The 19,003-nt window shown below is 35.2% G+C and overlaps 2 protein-coding genes across 5 annotated transcripts; both read right to left on the bottom strand.

The window, feature by feature from the left end:
• Window positions 1-418: 418 nt before the first annotated feature.
• Window positions 419-3,345, bottom strand: LOC133296975 (UDP-glycosyltransferase 83A1-like). Its single transcript, XM_061496021.1, has 3 exons — window positions 2,859-3,345; window positions 1,148-1,212; window positions 419-517 (listed from the first exon to the last, which is right to left on the bottom strand). Exons 1-3 carry the CDS (start codon window positions 3,343-3,345, stop codon window positions 419-421), a joined length of 651 nt encoding a protein of 216 aa, XP_061352005.1.
• Window positions 1,756-17,803, bottom strand: LOC133296974 (UDP-glycosyltransferase 83A1-like). Of its 4 annotated transcripts, none has more exons than XR_009749583.1 (4): window positions 17,127-17,803; window positions 4,868-5,729; window positions 2,859-3,388; window positions 1,756-2,621 (listed from the first exon to the last, which is right to left on the bottom strand). XR_009749583.1 is itself a non-coding variant. In XM_061496020.1 (3 exons), the coding sequence occupies exons 1-3, from the start codon at window positions 17,611-17,613 to the stop codon at window positions 4,843-4,845; spliced, it is 1,269 nt and encodes a 422-aa protein (XP_061352004.1). In that variant the 5' UTR covers window positions 17,614-17,803; the 3' UTR covers window positions 4,682-4,842. The 4 variants fall into 4 exon arrangements, 2 of the variants coding, with proteins under 2 accessions (XP_061352004.1, XP_061352002.1); XR_009749584.1 differs by having other exon boundaries at window positions 1,757-2,133; XM_061496020.1 differs by lacking the exons at window positions 1,756-2,621; window positions 2,859-3,388 and having other exon boundaries at window positions 4,682-5,729; window positions 17,127-17,325; window positions 17,431-17,803.
• Between the last annotated feature and the right edge of the window lie 1,200 nt (window positions 17,804-19,003).

Genomic DNA, 19,003 nt, shown 5'->3' with positions numbered 1-19,003 from the left:
CATTTATGTTTGTCAAAAGTTAAAATATGTATTTCAAGAACATTGAACAAGAAATTATTTAAAGACACTTACAAATTGATTGAAAGAAAAATTAATAAAAAATATAATTTAAGGAAAAATACGAATGCATTAGCATAAATTAGAGGAAAATATATACCTTCAATTAAAACAAGATAATGACACCAACATAATAGTACATTTTCCTTTGGAACAATGTACTAACCAAGGTTGGACATACTGGATGAGTTAATTAATGAGCATAACAAGTTGTCATAACAAGGCCAACTTAACAGTACATACCCCCGTTGGGCAGAATGCGCAAACCAAGGTATAAACCAAGGCTAGAACCTTAGATAAGTTAATCATTAAGTACAACATTGAGTTTTTGAAAATCCATCCCCTTTGGGCAGATAGATTCCTAGATCAATAAGCATCCAATAACTTCATCATCTACAACCTCAAAGAAAATCTGCTCAGCAGCATACACTGGCTTCATGTATTCTCCAATAACTTCATCCTAAACAAGTTCACAAGTCAGTTATAACACACAATCACCCCATTTGGGTAGGAAATTGCATGAAATAACCAATAATTTTGCAAAGAAATTTTCCCAAACCAATATAAGTAATCTCAAATGTCTAACTTTAAATGAAGTAGTATTCGTCAAAGCTATCATGGATTCATGCATTTTTATTCATGTTAAGTGTGATGTAACCCCATGACTATCAAATAACTTTTATTTTAAACTATTCATTCCAAATAATTTCAAACTAAAAATAAAAACACGAAGGATAATGTATTTATTTTTATCCAATTCATTGACCTAGAATCACAAACATAAAGATATATCTTCAAAACGTTCAGTCAAATCCAACAAGGGTTTCAAATCAAATAATAATAATAAATTTGACTAAATACATATATATATATAAGTACGTGTGTCTTTGATGTTGTGAACTCTCTTATATAACGAACAATCATTCCAAATGATTTAGAAATAAGGTCATGATATTTCCACGAAGATTAATAAACTAACAAATGTTATAATAGATAAGTGAATAAGTAAATAAATAAATAAAAACTATTTATTTATTCAAAATCAATGATAACAAGATTTCCATATGCATTGAAATCTTAGAATACAAACAAATTCTCTTCCTCCATAATCATGAAATTCCCTGTCGTAATTACTAAGAGAACCATTCAAACCATCTAAGGCAGTCAAATTGAAAATAAGGAAAAACAATAAGGAATTATGAATTTTACTAATTTGCTGTCAATACATCACACATGCTTGTCATTAGAGCTGGCAAAATGAGCCGAGCCCGCCGGGCTGGCCTGCCCCGCCCACCAAATGGGCGGGGCGGGCTGAGTTTCTCAAATCCGCTGTTCGCCAAGCCTGCCCGGGCTATTTTTTTTTTTTTTTTTTTAACTTTTAGTGTAAAATGTCACGGGCTTGGCGGACAGCCCGCCCGGCCCGCCCAAATGGGGCGGGGCGGGCTGAGATATCTAGCCCATCTTCAAAGGCGGGGTGGGTCGGGCCAATCCGCTTTTTGACGGGCTGGGGCGGGACGGGCAGCCCACTTTGACACCTCTACTTGACACGTTTCAATTCTATTAACTTTGGAAAGACCCTAGACACGTAGATATCATTCATTATTATAATTTAATATTTCAATTATAACATGAGCATGAAAACATTGAATTACCACGCACAATAATTAGTGGAATTAGGAATTAGATTTGAAATCTTAACGGTGACTTTAATTTTGAATTTCTCTCGTCAAAATTCATGATAAAATAAATTCAAAATAATATCCTGTAATTTTGGGTTTAATTTTTCCTTATTTAAATTATACATTCAAGAACACGAGGGAAACTGGTTCAATCCCAAAGATATACTCATGTTTAATCAACCAATACTGTGTCATAAATCATGTAATCTAGACTTTGATACCAAATGTAAGAAATCACAAAATAAGATTATATGAAATTAAAACATCAAAAGCGTTTAGACTTACTTGTTAACGACATAATCCTTGATATCTCAGTTGTAGTGCTTACTCCGGTATTCCTGCAAAGGTTGAAGGGCCAGGATCTTTCTCTACAGTTTACACCACTCCCTTATCACAACTGTTGATAAGGCAAGTTGTAGAGCGGTTGTTTTTCTTTTTCAACATATAAGGATGCAAAGGGGATCTAACCAAATTTATTAACCCTAGTCCCTTTCTCATCATGAGCCTATGAGTTAGGCCTACACTATTACCCACACTAATCAGTTTACAAATATTCAAATCCAAACAAAAGGATCACTGAATTAAGCAGGTTCTATACTGCACCCTCATAAGAATCACGACTTAACCCATTTTTATAAAAACAAAAAAATAAATACAATTCATTGGGGGCTACAATAATTATAAAAAATCTAACAGTATACACATATATCAAGCTATAAGCAAATGCATGAAGTGATGTTAGGTAATGGTGATTAAAATTAGTTCTATTAGCATATTAGTTATCGAAAGTCCAATTGCTGCGCCCATAAGTTAGCCCAAACTGCCTTATCTAGGAATAAAGGTCTCGAAGTCTACCATGATGCTCCTACTTGGATGTCTCCCCATCTGTTAGAAGACATTAATCACTTAGGAAGGATATCTTCCACCGTTTCCACCTATGTAGGTGTTTAGTTTATGTTGCTATTTCTTTTCTTCTTTTTTTTTTTTTTTTTTGGGCTTGATGCCCTCCACATGTATATATATATAATTAATTAATAAATCAACCAGAATATGTGACTTGTTAGTGATGTAATTAATAGAACCAAACAAAACTGACTAGTGAAGTATGATATTATTACTTACCATCAGAATCTATGATCCCTTTATCAATAAGTGCAGGGATGTTGCATTGAAAGGCAAACATAGCAGCTGATGCAGGCCAGAAGAGAGCTCCTTTGATTCCCAACTTGTTCCCAACATTCAAAGCCCATCCCATATTCACATCTGCAACTATACAGCTGATTCTATCCTCACCATACAAATGAATTTCTTCTATTTTCCTCTGAAGCATAGAAGGCATGGTGCTTAGTATAGCATCAAATAACTTGACAAAATCTGTTCTGTCATCCTCAGGTCTTAAACCATCTGGGATTGAAACCAACTTTACCAGTGATTCATCAAGGCTTTCTTGTTGCTCAACCATGGAACTCACAACTCGCTTATGGTTGAAGTCTGTGTTCACAAAATAGACTTTGCATCCATTCTCAACCAACTTTTGCGAGAAGTTCATCATGGGATAGACATGTCCTTGAGCTGGACCTGGTAAAACTAGCACACTTGGAATGCTCATGTTGTATTTCTGTTGTTTCAGAGACTCTACTCTCTATATTAGCCTGCTCAATGTAACTCTACTCATGTTGTATTTGGATGGTGGGATATATAATATAATGAACCATGATAGATGAAAACGGAAAGAGATTTACAAAAATATTACATAAAACGAAGGAGTGACTGTTCAGTCACTTTGGAGCAAAGAATAAAGCAATTATTGATGAAAAATCTGAATCAGATCTTGATGTTTCATTAGTAATATTATTTATACATCTCTTAGTGTTAATTAACTGTCACATCAAAGATTAAAGTGTGATAATTTCAAGAAATATTTTTTACTACTAGTTTTCTATATAATAACACTTTACTAGTCGTTACTGTTCTTGTCCTCTTAGTAAATGATTGGTGGCCTTCATTCAATGTGGTTGAATTTTGATTGGTGGCCTTGTGTATATAATTGGATGCTACCAATTAACTACCAACTATCCCTGCTTCGGAGTTATTTCTGATGTGAACTTCATTGGTCTCAAATGCACGTTCCAAGTGTAATCCTTATCTATTAAGGAAAGGGTTTAAATTTTCTAAAATTAGTTTAGATAATTTTATCTAATGTTTATCAAAATACACATATAAAAATGTGTGTGGCTAATATTTTGTTTTTTCTCTTCTCTTCACACGGGTTCATATGGACCCCACATATTTTTATATATATACATTTTGGTGAACATTCTAGCCTACGATTTGATGCTAACGAACAATTTTTTTCGAAAAAGGGAATCACATCTAATCACATATCACAGTGACCATAATCGTAGTCAGATTAATTTCTTTTTGGCTGAAAGAGAAGATAGAACTTCTTGTGTCGACGGTAAGATCTACCCTGAAGAGTGTGTTGCTACGCAACATAAGCTGGTATATTCCTGGAAAGATATCTGTTGTTAAATTCAGCTCTCCATTATTAAGTGCAATATGTTCTTGGCCAAGACTCTCCTTGGTTAATATTTTTACTTTTTTATATTATTCATCGATTACTCGATTTATCCGATTCGAGCTGGATAGGACCAGGACCACAAAACTCTAGCTATCATGTTTTTAACACAAATACACTGGATTCGAATTCGAGACCCTGCGTTCCCTCCTTGATTAATACTAATGATGATTTAAAAAGACCAAATTTACAAGACCCGCTATAATTGTCTTGCTCTTAAAATCACAGTTCATAATTAGACTCATTTCAGAAACTAATATTTGGCGAAGAGAATGTCATCTTTATTATTTGACTCAACAAAGTCCATTCACTAAGCTAAAATTAATCATTTTCATCTTATGTTTTAATGCCAATTCAATTATATTTAATCATAATTTAACTATTATAAAGAAAGCATGCCATACAACGATTTCTTTATGAAAATGTCACGGTTCCAATTAGGGAAATATGAAAATTCAAATAAGGAAATGGATATAATTTGCAAATTAAACTGAATTTGCAAAAGCAAACAAGCTATATGGCCAATCCTCATTCTTTCAGCCACTTGACAAACCTGTTAAAATTCTCTGAAGAGCGACTTCCTTCTGCTATGTTGCATGTTACCTTCTCCTTTAGCATCAGGGAACTTGATCTTATGTTCTCATCACTAAGAAGTTGGTCCACTTTTGTTTTTATCTCCAAGCGTGACACCAATCCATTTTCATCTGAGTCAAATCCAAGTCCAACTTTCAACTCATCACAAATGTATTTTTTGTTAAAAAATTGGTCAGAAAAATAAGGCCAGCACAAGAAGGGCACCCCATTAGAAAAACCTTCCATGGTTGAATTCCAACCACAATGGCTAACAAAACAAGCTATGGCAGGGTGCCTTAACACCTTTTGTTGTGGAGCCCATGAAACTATCTTGCCTTGACTGCCTATGAATTCATTGGGGTATGCTATCTTATTGGTACAATTGGAATCTTGACGCACAACCCAAAGAAAAGGTCTATTGGTAAGGTCTAGTCCAAGTGCTAGTTCATTGAATTGGTTTTGATCCAAAAGAGTAAAACTACCGAAGGCAACATACAACACAGTATGATGAGGTTGTTGATCAAGCCAACTCATGCAGGACAAATCTTCTTCCCAGAACTGACCAATTGATCTTGCATTTACATTTTTATTGTCATAACTTCTCAACAATGGACCAACTGGTAGGAGCTTCGGAACAAAGGACAATGCACCAGGTTCAAGTTCATACGTGGTGTTGCAAAGCCACCACTCTGTCAAATGTGTAGTTCCTGCGCAGTACTTCAAAGAATTAACTATTTTCTTAAGATTTATTGAGTCAGCCACATTCGACCAAAAAAGAGTCTCTGTGTCCATCACAGGCATAGTTGGTGATATCCGAAATGTCTTTTTAGTGATTGGTAATCCTGCAGTGAAAAACAAAACAAAATAAGCTGTAAAATACAGTGAAAAATAAATTAATAGAAACTATTTTTTCAGTTCAAAAGTTTACAAGCATGTTAGCTCAATTTAATTCTCATTCTGCGTAACTAATTCTAACTAAAAAATATTTTCTAAATGAAACATAAGCAATATATGTAAGAAATCACAAATAGGATTATATGAAATTAGAATACCTAAAGATTTAGGTCTACTTGTTGACCACATGATTCTTGATATCTCAATTGTAGTGCTTGCTCTGCTATTCCTACAAAGGTTGAAGGACAATGATATTCCTCTACAGTTCACACCAATCCCTTATCACAACTGTCGACGGAGCAAGTTGTGGAACGACTGTTTTTCCACGTACCGTGAATGCAGAGGGGACCTAGTCAAACTTGTTAACCCTTGTCCCGTTCCCATCACGGGTCTATGAGTTAGGCCTACACTGTTACTCACACTAATGAGTTTACAGATATTTAAGTCCAAACAAATGGATCACTCAATTAAGCAGACTTTATACTGCACTCCCATATGGATCATGACTTATCCTATTTTTATAAAAATAAAAGAATAAATGCAATTGATATCAACCCACAATAATTATAAAAACCCTAACATTCTCCCATCTGGGAAAAATCAAATGTGTAATTTTAATTTTTAAAGGAAAACAAGTTATGTGAATACGACTCTCGGACTAAGGACTAATTTTATAATGTGGCCACATTTTAAGAAAACACATGAGTCAAAGTGCGACATCTGAATATGACTTCATCCAACTAAAGTCAAATAACAATAAATCAGGCGGTGATTATATTCTTTACTGATGTAAGACTTTCCATGGTCACAAATGTTATTTGACTCTGTCGACTAGTCATTACTGTGGAGTGTAGCAAGAAAATAGCATGCCAATATGATCCAACAACAACCAAACTACTATTTTCTCTATTAGTCATTAAATTTCTCTCAAGTTCCTTTAAGCCAGAGGAATTTCATGGTTTATCAAAAAACCATCATGCAATCAAATATAGTGTGGTCCACGGGCCAAATGGTTCTAACAACACTCAATTTCATAGTACTATTATGTCTCGAACTCTCATATAGTGTCAACCACACACATGATGGTCCCAACGACACTGAGTTTCAAAATCTTATTATCATGCCTCAAACTCGAAAATAGTGTCAACAATAGATATGGTGGTCCTAACGACACTAAGTTCCAAAATCTTATTATCATGCCTCAAACTCCAATAGTGTGTCAACTACAGGCATAGTGGTCCCAACGACACTGAGTTCCAAAATATTTTACAATTGATAAACATAAATACATGTACTCAATATATACAATAACAAAACTCAAATCCTTATCAATTGTTCAAAATAAAATTTGTTTGTCAACCAAACTTCAATTATCCAAAATAAATGGTTGAACACGACAAGAAAATAACAACTAATTCAAACTCCCACTAATCAACTAAATCAAAGGAACTCAAAAACCCATGTTCTTCACACACATTTTAAATACCATGGGCTAAGTCTTTTGGTTAGAGAGTTGGTCAAAATGCTTAACAACAAAGTCATCCACAAAAATTAATAAATAAAATTCAAAGCCAATTAATAACAGGAGAATTTAACATTATTTTTCCATCACCAAAATAAAAATAAAATCCAATGTGATCCAAATAGGATTTGAAATTCAAAATCCTTTATGAGGGGGCCTTATAGAAAGTTTATTTCAAAACAAACTCATATCCCGACGTCAAAAACTAAGCAAATATCTCCCACCAACTCCATAATAACTTCAAGATCACAAAAAATCAATTATATCCCTCCCACTAAAAAACATGTCGAGTATACTCTTTACGTTAATTATGTGCTATTATGGACTTATGGTTGGAGCCCATGATTCCAGTTGAAATTGGGAATCATCATGGCGAAGAATGCAGAGGTTGGAAGGGAGCAAAGAAGAAAATGAGGAGGCACTAAGTGTGAAGCTCAATTTGCTTGACGAACAGCGCGAAAATGCCAAATATAAAAATATGATGGCTAAACGCCTCACTGTAGCTCAATACAACAACAATGGCAAACCTCGATCTTTCAAAAAAGGAGACTTTGTATTGAGAAGGGCGGACGTCAGCAACAAGAATGCCAAAGATGGTAAGTTCGTCAAAAATTGGGAAGGCCCACACCGGGTGAAAGAAAACCTAGAAGAGGAGGTTTATATCCTAGAAACACTCTCAAAGAAACCTATAAAGAGGACTTGGAACGCGGACAAGCTGAAGGCTTACTATAGCTAGGCTCGATGCCCGAGTTCAAGAAACCAAGGGCGAGATTCGTAATTAGGATTTACATTTTCAAGCAAATAAAACAGTCACCCGAGCTTAAACCTTGGGGACGAAATCCATAGTAGTTAGCATTTACATTTTCAAGAAAATAAGATGCACATACTAAGACCAGTCGTTGTTTTTCCATTTCTTAGGCGCTTAAGTGGGATATAACTATAAATCCTTCACTATGACGCATCCTTATGTAAAGTCTTTATCATTATCAGTGAAGGATGAATTTATCATTAATTTATCATTTGCATATGCGTTTAGAACCTTTAATAGGACATCGACTATAAAAGGCCAGGTCTGCCATGACCAATATCTCGGCGTAAAATGACTACCTCGTCCAAGAACGAGGTACAAAATGCAAGACTATAAGAAGGTCAGCTCGATAAAGAAGCCAACCATTGTAAAGAGAATTAAAAAGGTCCCGACAATGAAGCCAAACCCAAAAGTAATGACTTAAATATCGAAAATTAGAATCTAGACCATAAATATAAAGCATAACGAAAACACGATAAAATGAAAGTGCAGGATAATTAACAAGTTAAAATTCGGAAAACCCGACACTACAATTACACACCCAAAAAGGGGACTAAAGTCCCCAAAAACAAAAAGTACAAAAACTTGGGCTAGAATCTTTCTGCATCAACGCTGGCCTCAACGTCCCCTTGAATCTCGCTGAAATCTGGAATCCCAAGGACATTGGAACCATCCTTCACAATATAAGAGACATCCATACCATCGACAATGAGACCCAAGTTTAAAACCTGGGCCTGATGAATAACATTGTCGAAAGATTATATGGCCTTGTTCTCCAACATGGCCCGTGCCTCTTCATAATCAGCCTGCAGAGTTGTAAGCTCGGCTTCTTTGTTCAAAACCTCTTCAGAAAGGTTGGCCACTTTCAAATTATCCTCGGCCTTGGCCAGTTGGGAACTGAGGTCCTGAACCCTAACCTCTAAGTCGGCCTTTGACTTCAAAAGCTCTTCCCTAAACTTGGAGAGCTCATCCACCTTAGCAGAAAGTGCTGAACTGGAAGCGTTGGATAAGTTGATCCTCTGATGGAGATCCTAAAAATATTGGATCATAGAAGTCATCATTAATGACTCATCTTCCATCCGACCTAACATAGCCCGCATGTCAGCAGTAAGGGGTGAACCTCCCATCAATTGAGGAGGAGGCTTCAAGCCAGTGCAGGGACAATCAAAAACTCCAATCTTCCATAATTCCCTAGGCTCTAAAAACACAGCATCCCCAAAGGGAGCGCTGGAAGGCGGAGGCAGAGGTAGAGACGGAGTAACCTGAGAAATGACAACATGGGTAGTTACGGCCCCAGTGGTTAAACTATCACCCGCAAGGTCAAGTCGTCTTTTCTTTTGATCCTCGCCAATAGGGTCAGCTTCAATTAACTTTCCTCTAGACGAGGCCTTCTTTTTTAAAAATTTCTTATAGTCGGAGCCCATTGTATAGACTCCAAAAGGAAGTACAATCGATCAAAAGACAGTAAAAAAGACTTAAAAGAAACCCGAAAAACCCGGGATAACATGCCAAATTCTTCGAGGAGATCATCCCCAAACTTATCCACCATCCGACCTAAGTCAAGAATGACATATTCCTTGACATATGCCTTTAGGACAGTGAAACTGAGTCGCTCTGCATAAAAAAGTGAAGACTCACGGGTCGAATAATCATTTGATTGCTTGAGATAATGGTTCATACTCCAATAAAGTTCAAATCGGGCTGATAAATCCCCATCTTCAAGCATTTCAACAGTAAACCAAGGATGAAATCCAGAATGAACTGCCACATTGAAAAAGTGATCCTTAAAATTCTTAAAAGACCGGGTAAAATGATGGAAGATTCCATTTCGAGCTGTATATACATTAAATAAAAAGAAAAAGAAGGGGACCATGCATGGTAGGTGATGGGACAAAAAATCATTCTCATTCATGCCCATTTTGATGGTAAAATTCCATCCATTCCGTCAACTAGTAACCAATTTTTGGTATAAAAACACGTTCCCAGACCCTGAGAACAAAGGGAACAAATGATGATGTAATCAGCTGATAAATGAAAGAAAAAGGGAACAATTTGACTTATTTGTACACATGCTCCAATAACCTCTTCTCTGACTCCTTTGCAGGAAAGGTTGAAAAGAAGCTTCTAAAAAGAAGAAAAGGAGTACAACAATCAAGCAGGAGGAAACATGTACAGCAGAGAACGAAGTGTGCTAATTGGATTAGAGAAAAAGCAAGCATGGGGGTCTCAGAACAAGAAGGCCATTCTCAACCATAAGCCATCCCATCAAACAACTTGCTTCACTTGTCAGAGTACTAGTCCATCGCCTCTCTATACAATCAAGGAACATATGAAGAAGAATCATAAGATTGACATCCATTCTTTCAGCTTATAAATAGAAGAATCCCACACGAAGAAACCATCGAATTCCTTAAGAAAAGATCACCTAGTGTAGTTGAAGTTTCTGTATTCTGTTTGTATAGTTTTAACAATAAGCTAAGTGACAACAACTCTTTCCTCATTTCGTTTCACCATTTGAGACTCCTCACGAGCAATCTCCATACTTCTATATTTTATTTCTTTGTAGTGTAAAGTTGTTTCTTATTAATATATGTTTGTTATTTCTCTTCTCTTCTACTCGTTATCTTCAAAATGAATCTCGGATCTATGGGATTTCAGATTGAAATATATGTTTATGTTTTCAGCCATGGACTAAATTATTTTGGAATCGAAGAACTGTGAAATTCTTAAAAAACTATGTTCAAAACTCTTGTACTGAAGCTTTTGTATTTATGTGATTTAAGTGATTTTAACTCTTTGGGTATCAATGGAAATTGAACGCAAACTGAGAAAGGAACTTCCTTAAGGAAGGGATTTCAAACAACTTAATCATAGGAGAATGGTAGGTTGTGGAAACAATCTTAATGGTTTCCTTCGAAATAAGGGACCACCTCGTTCTTTAAAGGTTCTGAACTTAGTAACTTTTGGAGTCAAGGGAGCCATAGGAATATAAAAACTTGTGAGCCATTTATTCCATAAGCTTAGGAATCAGAGTTGGCAGTGAAAAGACTTGAACAAATTCGGAAGGGTTAAGTCTTGAGTTGAGAACATAACTATTTAATAATGGAACAGTGGATCTGTTCCTTGTGTTAAAATTGTTATTTAATTGTTTATCAAGCTCAATGTGCGGGACTTGACCCGAAGTCGAAAAAGGAGCCAGTACAAGTGCGGGGACAAGAAAATTTGAAAGGTCCAACTAAAAAGAAGACAAGATGGAAGAACTATCACTAAGCTCAATGCGCGAAATTCGATCTAAAATCGATTTAGAACTCATAGAAGGAACTAGGGGAAATTTTTTTGATTCCACGACATCGAGAAGATGGGAGGAGCTTGTCGTGGAACATATGACCAAGGCTGAGACTTAATAGAGTCCACCTCAGCCCAAAACATTATTGATATGAGGAGATTGACTTTGTATGTTCAGACTTCCCCTCATCGATGTGGTTTGATCCTGTCCTTCCCTCGTCGATATGGTTCGACCATGTCCTCCCCTCGTCAATGTGGTTCGACCCTATCCTTTTTCAGAGAGATTCGATCTCCGTTTTCTGCTTCCAGCTCGATGGTTACAGAGAAGCATTTGTAGTTTCTCTTCCTCATTATACTCCTCACCATAAAGCCAGTAATGAACCTCCCTAGGCATTTTATGGATTAAGGCCTTTTCCTCTTGAACTTCTTCATTATCTCCATCTCGGTCAGTATCTGAGCTAGAACTTTGCTTAGGAACACTCATTTCTACCCCTAAATATTAGAGGCTAAACAAAAGCTCTTCACAGTACCTAAAAGGGGGAGGAGAAGGGGCTCTCACGGCAAAAGAGCCCCAGGACCACCAAATACAAAATCCCCCAAGAAGTTTAAAGTAAAAGAATGGCTTGAATTTCAAAAACTTTCAATATCAAACGCCAAAAGTAGAAAAGACTTAAAGGAAGAAAATGTTTAAGAGGTACCTATTTATGATTAAAGAGTAGGGTGAACACGCAGAAACTGCAGAGAGAATGCAGGAAATGCTCCAAAAAACCTGGAAAGCAAGAAATGCAAGCCAGAGATTCGAAATGAGAATGAAAGCTACTGAGGGAAAACTTAAAAGGGAAAAATATGTGAAGAGAAACTGATGGGTGCGAAAACTGAAAAACCAAGAGGTAAAAGAGTCATTTTGCAGGGAACATTAAATGCATGTCATTATGACCTGCAAAGATCCAGGACGACTCATGCTCTACAACGTTGAAACTACCAATTGATTAATGACACGTGGAAAAGCGTAACCATCAAGTAGGAAAAGGTGAAGAGTCATGTCGATGTAACTGGCAAAGGAACGTCCTTGACAACAAAGTCACTCAACATCACCAACAAGATCGGCCTTGAATAAATGTTGAACTTATACGACCCATGGCAGAGTGCGTCATTAGACCTCGACACACACCTTAAAACCTCTACCTCGGCCAAGTTTAGACTTTAAACAGCTGAAGCACAAACATGGCCCCTGTAAGTCAGAGACAAGGATAAGTCTAGGGAAGAGCAAACTGCCCCAAAACCCACTGCGGACTCAAGATGATATCTCGGCATGATCGACATGTTAATTAAGCTTCTACACCCCGACAGTCCAAGCTTCCGAACTGCGGACCTATAGATTTGATCCATATCTCAACCACATATCCAATAAGAGATCAGGATCTATCACAATCTTATCACAATAACATAATCCAAGGAGGATCAAAGAATAAGATCCTTATCCCCAACAAATAAGGCAGCTATTATATCAATCAAGGGATATCTAAAGCCCAAATCCACAAAGGTAAACACTATAAATAAGAGGCTAAAGACCCCAGGTACACACTTTTGACCTATTTACTATTGCTGCTAACATTGTGCACACACCCACGTCTTGGCTATAAGCCTATTGTCTGTGCACAGTGATTGGTACATTGGCTTTAAGCCAATAAGATATCTCTTTATTAGATATCTCTTAGTGTATACCTTTACGGTATAAATCCACGGTTCACTAGAACCGAGCATGTGCTAACTTTAACACAATGCCCTATCAAGATCAAAATTCATAAAGAAAAATCTAGATGTCATCTCCATTCATCTTAATTTAATCCAATAACTAATTATATTATGGCATTGTTATCATTCATATTAAAATCATATTTATTACATAAATGAAATGATATTAATTATAGGCAATAAAGTAACTTTATGGAAATACTTAACATATTATAAACTCTCATTTGGCCAGAGTATACAATACACAATTATTTCATATTATATAAAATTTTATCTTCTTGTAAGTTTCAAAAAATTGCTGCATACAGTAACCACTTTAGGCAGATAATTGCAAACAATAATTTTTTTAATCAATAAAGAACTCTAACAATTCACAAATAATGCTCCAAAAAATCATGCCCAAATAATATGAAAATCATTATAACCTATTTTTTCAAAATTCATATTGCATTTACCAAACTACAATTTTTGTCACAAATTCGAATCCCTAATATCAGCAATTATATACCTTAGTTCACTAATCAAATTCTTCATTGACAAAGCACGTAAAATCTACGCTAAATTAGCGAGTAATTACTAGGATTATAACCACCATAATCTATAATAATTTTTCATTAATTAAAATATGAAAAAAGGAACATAAACATTTATGTTTGTCAAAAGTTAAAATATGTATTTCAAGAACATTGAACAAGAAATTATTTAAAGACACTTACAAATTGATTGAAAGAAAAATTAATAAAAAAATATAATTTAAGGAAAAATACGAATGCATTAGAATAAATTAGAGGAAAATATATACCTTCAATTAAAACAAGATAATGAGGCCAACATAATAGTACATTTTCCTTTGGGAACAATGTACTAACCAAGGTCAGAACACCGGATGAGTTAATTAATGAGCATAACAGGTTGTCATAACAAGGCCAACTTAACAGTACATACCCCTTTGGGCAGAATGCGCAAACCAAGGTATAAACCAAGGCTAGAACCTTGGATAAGTTAATCATTAAGTACAACATTGAGTTTTTGAAAATCCATCCCCTTTGGGCAGATAGATTCCTAGATCAATAAGCATCCAATAACTTCATCATCTACAACCTCAAAGAAAATCTGCTCAGTGAGCATACACTGGCTTCAGAGATGTATTCTCCAATAACTTCATCCTAAACAAGTTCACAAGTTCGTAGTTATAACACACAATCACCCCATTTGGGTAGGAAATTGCATGAAATAACCATAAGCATTCCTCAATTTTGCAAAGAAATTTTCCCAAACCAATATAAGTAATCTCACTTTGGTGTTAATTACCCATAGTAATTCATGAAAACTTTTACAGAAATTAATTTTCTCTTGCCCAAAACCATAATTCAGTCCACAAGAAAGTACAACATCTCTACTGATAATGAATCAAAGATAATAACATTTGCAAAAAAATTTTGTACTCAAACAATTCAAGCGAAAACATGCACCATAATAAACAAAAAATATATTATAGCAATCATATACGGTTTATCACTTTCCCAAAAAGGATATTTATTGCAATAAATTTTTTATTTTAAATATATCATAAAATTATAATTAATTATAACTTCACACAACTAATATTTGGTAAAATTAGGTCACTATTGGGCTGACAAGTGCCTCATGCACCATAGCCCACAGATGAGCGTCACTTAAAACATCCAAATAGGTCTTCTTCCCCACCAATCAAATGATCAACCACCAAAGAAATAAGTTGCATCCATAAATAATGTCTAACTTTAAATGAAGTAGTATTCGTCAAAGCTATCATGGATTCATGCATTTTTATTCATGTTAAGTGTGATGTAACCCCATGACTATCAAATAACTTTTATTTTAAACTATTCATTCCAAATAATTTCAAACTAAAAATAAAAACACGAAGGATAATGTATTTATTTTTATCCAAATATTTTCATTGACCTAGAATCACAAACATAAAGATATATCTTCAAAACGTTCAGTCAAATCCAACAAGGGTTTCAAATCAAATAATAATAATAAATTTGACTAAATACATATATATAAGTACGTGTGTCTTTGATGTTGTGAACTCTCTTATATAACGAACAATCATTCCAAATGATTTAGAAATAAGGTCATGATATTTCCACGAAGATTAATAAACTAACAAATGTTATAATAGATAAGTGAATAAGTAAATAAATAAATAAAAACTATTTATTTATTCAAAATCAATGATAACAAGATTTCCATATGCATTGAAATCTTAGAATACAAACAAATTCTCTTCCTCCATAATCATGAAATTCCCTGTCGTAATTACTAAGAGAACCATTCAAACCATCTAAGGCAGTCAAATTGAAAATAAGGAAAAACAATAAGGAATTATGAATTTTACTAATTTGCTGTCAATACATCACACATGCTTGTCATTAGAGCTGGCAAAATGAGCCGAGCCCGCCGGGCTGGCCTGCCCCGCCCACCAAATGGGCGGGGCGGGCTGAGTTTCTCAAATCCGCTGTTCGCCAAGAGTGCCCGGGCTATTTTTTTTTTTTTTTTTAACTTTTAGTGTAAAATGTCACGGGCTTGGCGGACAGCCCGCCCGGCCCGCCCAAATGGGGCGGGGCGGGCTGAGATATCTAGCCCATCTTCAAAGGCGGGGTGGGTCGGGCCAACCCACTTTTTGACGGGCTGGGGCGGGACGGGCAGCCCACTTTGACACCTCTACTTGACACGTTTCAATTCTATTAACTTTGGAAAGACCCTAGACACGTAGATATCATTCATTATTATAATTTAATATTTCAATTATAACATGAGCATGAAAACATTGAATTACCACGCACAATAATTAGTGGAATTAGGAATTAGATTTGAAATCTTAACGGTGACTTTAATTTTGAATTTCTCTCGTCAAAATTCATGATAAAATAAATTCAAAATAATATCCTGTAATTTTGGGTTTAATTTTTCCTTATTTAAATTATACATTCAAGAACACGAGGGAAACTGGTTCAATCCCAAAGATATACTCATGTTTAATCAACCAATACTGTGTCATAAATCATGTAATCTAGACTTTGATACCAAATGTAAGAAATCACAAAATAAGATTATATGAAATTAAAACATCAAAAGCGTTTAGACTTACTTGTTAACGACATAATCCTTGATATCTCAGTTGTAGTGCTTACTCCGGTATTCCTGCAAAGGTTGAAGGGCCAGGATCTTTCTCTACAGTTTACACCACTCCCTTATCACAACTGTTGATAAGGCAAGTTGTAGAGCGGTTGTTTTTCTTTTTCAACATATAAGGATGCAAAGGGGATCTAACCAAATTTATTAACCCTAGTCCCTTTCTCATCATGAGCCTATGAGTTAGGCCTACACTATTACCCACACTAATCAGTTTACAAATATTCAAATCCAAACAAAAGGATCACTGAATTAAGCAGGTTCTATACTGCACCCTCATAAGAATCACGACTTAACCCATTTTTATAAAAACAAAAAAATAAATACAATTCATTGGGGGCTACAATAATTATAAAAAATCTAACAGTATACACATATATCAAGCTATAAGCAAATGCATGAAGTGATGTTAGGTAATGGTGATTAAAATTAGTTCTATTAGCATATTAGTTATCGAAAGTCCAATTGCTGCGCCCATAAGTTAGCCCAAACTGCCTTATCTAGGAATAAAGGTCTCGAAGTCTACCATGATGCTCCTACTTGGATGTCTCCCCATCTGTTAGAAGACATTAATCACTTAGGAAGGATATCTTCCACCGTTTCCACCTATGTAGGTGTTTAGTTTATGTTGCTATTTCTTTTCTTCTTTTTTTTTTTTTTTTTGGGCTTGATGCCCTCCACATGTATATATATATAATTAATTAATAAATCAACCAGAATATGTGACTTGTTAGTGATGTAATTAATAGAACCAAACAAAACTGACTAGTGAAGTATGATATTATTACTTACCATCAGAATCTATGATCCCTTTATCAATAAGTGCAGGGATGTTGCATTGAAAGGCAAACATAGCAGCTGATGCAGGCCAGAAGAGAGCTCCTTTGATTCCCAACTTGTTCCCAACATTCAAAGCCCATCCCATATTCACATCTGCAACTATACAGCTGATTCTATCCTCACCATACAAATGAATTTCTTCTATTTTCCTCTGAAGCATAGAAGGCATGGTGCTTAGTATAGCATCAAATAACTTGACAAAATCTGTTCTGTCATCCTCAGGTCTTAAACCATCTGGGATTGAAACCAACTTTACCAGTGATTCATCAAGGCTTTCTTGTTGCTCAACCATGGAACTCACAACTCGCTTATGGTTGAAGTCTGTGTTCACAAAATAGACTTTGCATCCATTCTCAACCAACTTTTGCGAGAAGTTCATCATGGGATAGACATGTCCTTGAGCTGGACCTGGTAAAACTAGCACACTTGGAATGCTCATGTTGTATTTCTGTTGTTTCAGAGACTCTACTCTCTATATTAGCCTGCTCAATGTAACTCTACTCATGTTGTATTTGGATGGTGGGATATATAATATAATGAACCATGATAGATGAAAACGGAAAGAGATTTACAAAAATATTACATAAAACGAAGGAGTGACTGTTCAGTCACTTTGGAGCAAAGAATAAAGCAATTATTGATGAAAAATCTGAATCAGATCTTGATGTTTCATTAGTAATATTATTTATACATCTCTTAGTGTTAATTAACTGTCACATCAAAGATTAAAGTGTGATAATTTCAAGAAATATTTTTTACTACTAGTTTTCTATATAATAACACTTTACTAGTCGTTACTGTTCTTGTCCTCTTAGTAAATGATTGGTGGCCTTCATTCAATGTGGTTGAATTTTGATTGGTGGCCTTGTGTATATAATTGGATGCTACCAATTAACTACCAACTATCCCTGCTTCGGAGTTATTTCTGATGTGAACTTCATTGGTCTCAAATGCACGTTCCAAGTGTAATCCTTATCTATTAAGGAAAGGGTTTAAATTTTCTAAAATTAGTTTAGATAATTTTATCTAATGTTTATCAAAATACACATATAAAAATGTGTGTGGCTAATATTTTGTTTTTTCTCTTCTCTTCACACGGGTTCATATGGACCCCACATATTTATATATATATACAATTTTGTGAACAATCTAGCCTACGATTTGATGCTAACGAACAATTTTTTTCGAAAAAGGGAATCACATCTAATCACATATCACAGTGACCATAATCGTAGTCAGATTAATTTCTTTTTGGCTGAAAGAGAAGATAGAACTTCTTGTGTCGACGGTAAGATCTACCCTGAAGAGTGTGTTGCTACGCAACATAAGCTGGTATATTCCTGGAAAGATATCTGTTGTTAAATTCAGCTCTCCATTATTAAGTGCAATATGTTCTTGGCCAAGACTCTCCTTGGTTAATATTTTTACTTTTTTATATTATTCATCGATTACTCGATTTATCCGATTCGAGCTGGATAGGACCAGGACCACAAAACTCTAGCTATCATGTTTTTAACACAAATACACTGGATTCGAATTCGAGACCCTGCTTCCCTCCTTGATTAATACTAATGATGATTTAAAAAGACCAAATTTACAAGACCCGCTATAATTGTCTTGCTCTTAAAATCACAGTTCATAATTAGACTCATTTCAGAAACTAATATTTGGCGAAGAGAATGTCATCTTTATTATTTGACTCAACAAAGTCCATTCACTAAGCTAAAATTAATCATTTTCATCTTATGTTTTAATGCCAATTCAATTATATTTAATCATAATTTAACTATTATAAAGAAAGCATGCCATACAACGATTTCTTTATGAAA

Source organism: Gastrolobium bilobum, unplaced genomic scaffold, assembly GCF_033153095.1.
Source record: "Gastrolobium bilobum isolate Gb01-03AN ecotype WA unplaced genomic scaffold, APGP_CSIRO_Gbil_v1 utg53931, whole genome shotgun sequence".
Classification (NCBI taxonomy): Eukaryota; Viridiplantae; Streptophyta; class Magnoliopsida; order Fabales; family Fabaceae; genus Gastrolobium; species Gastrolobium bilobum.
The sequence above is the reverse complement of the archived record's forward strand: the minus strand, read 5'-3'. Positions and strand labels throughout refer to the sequence as shown.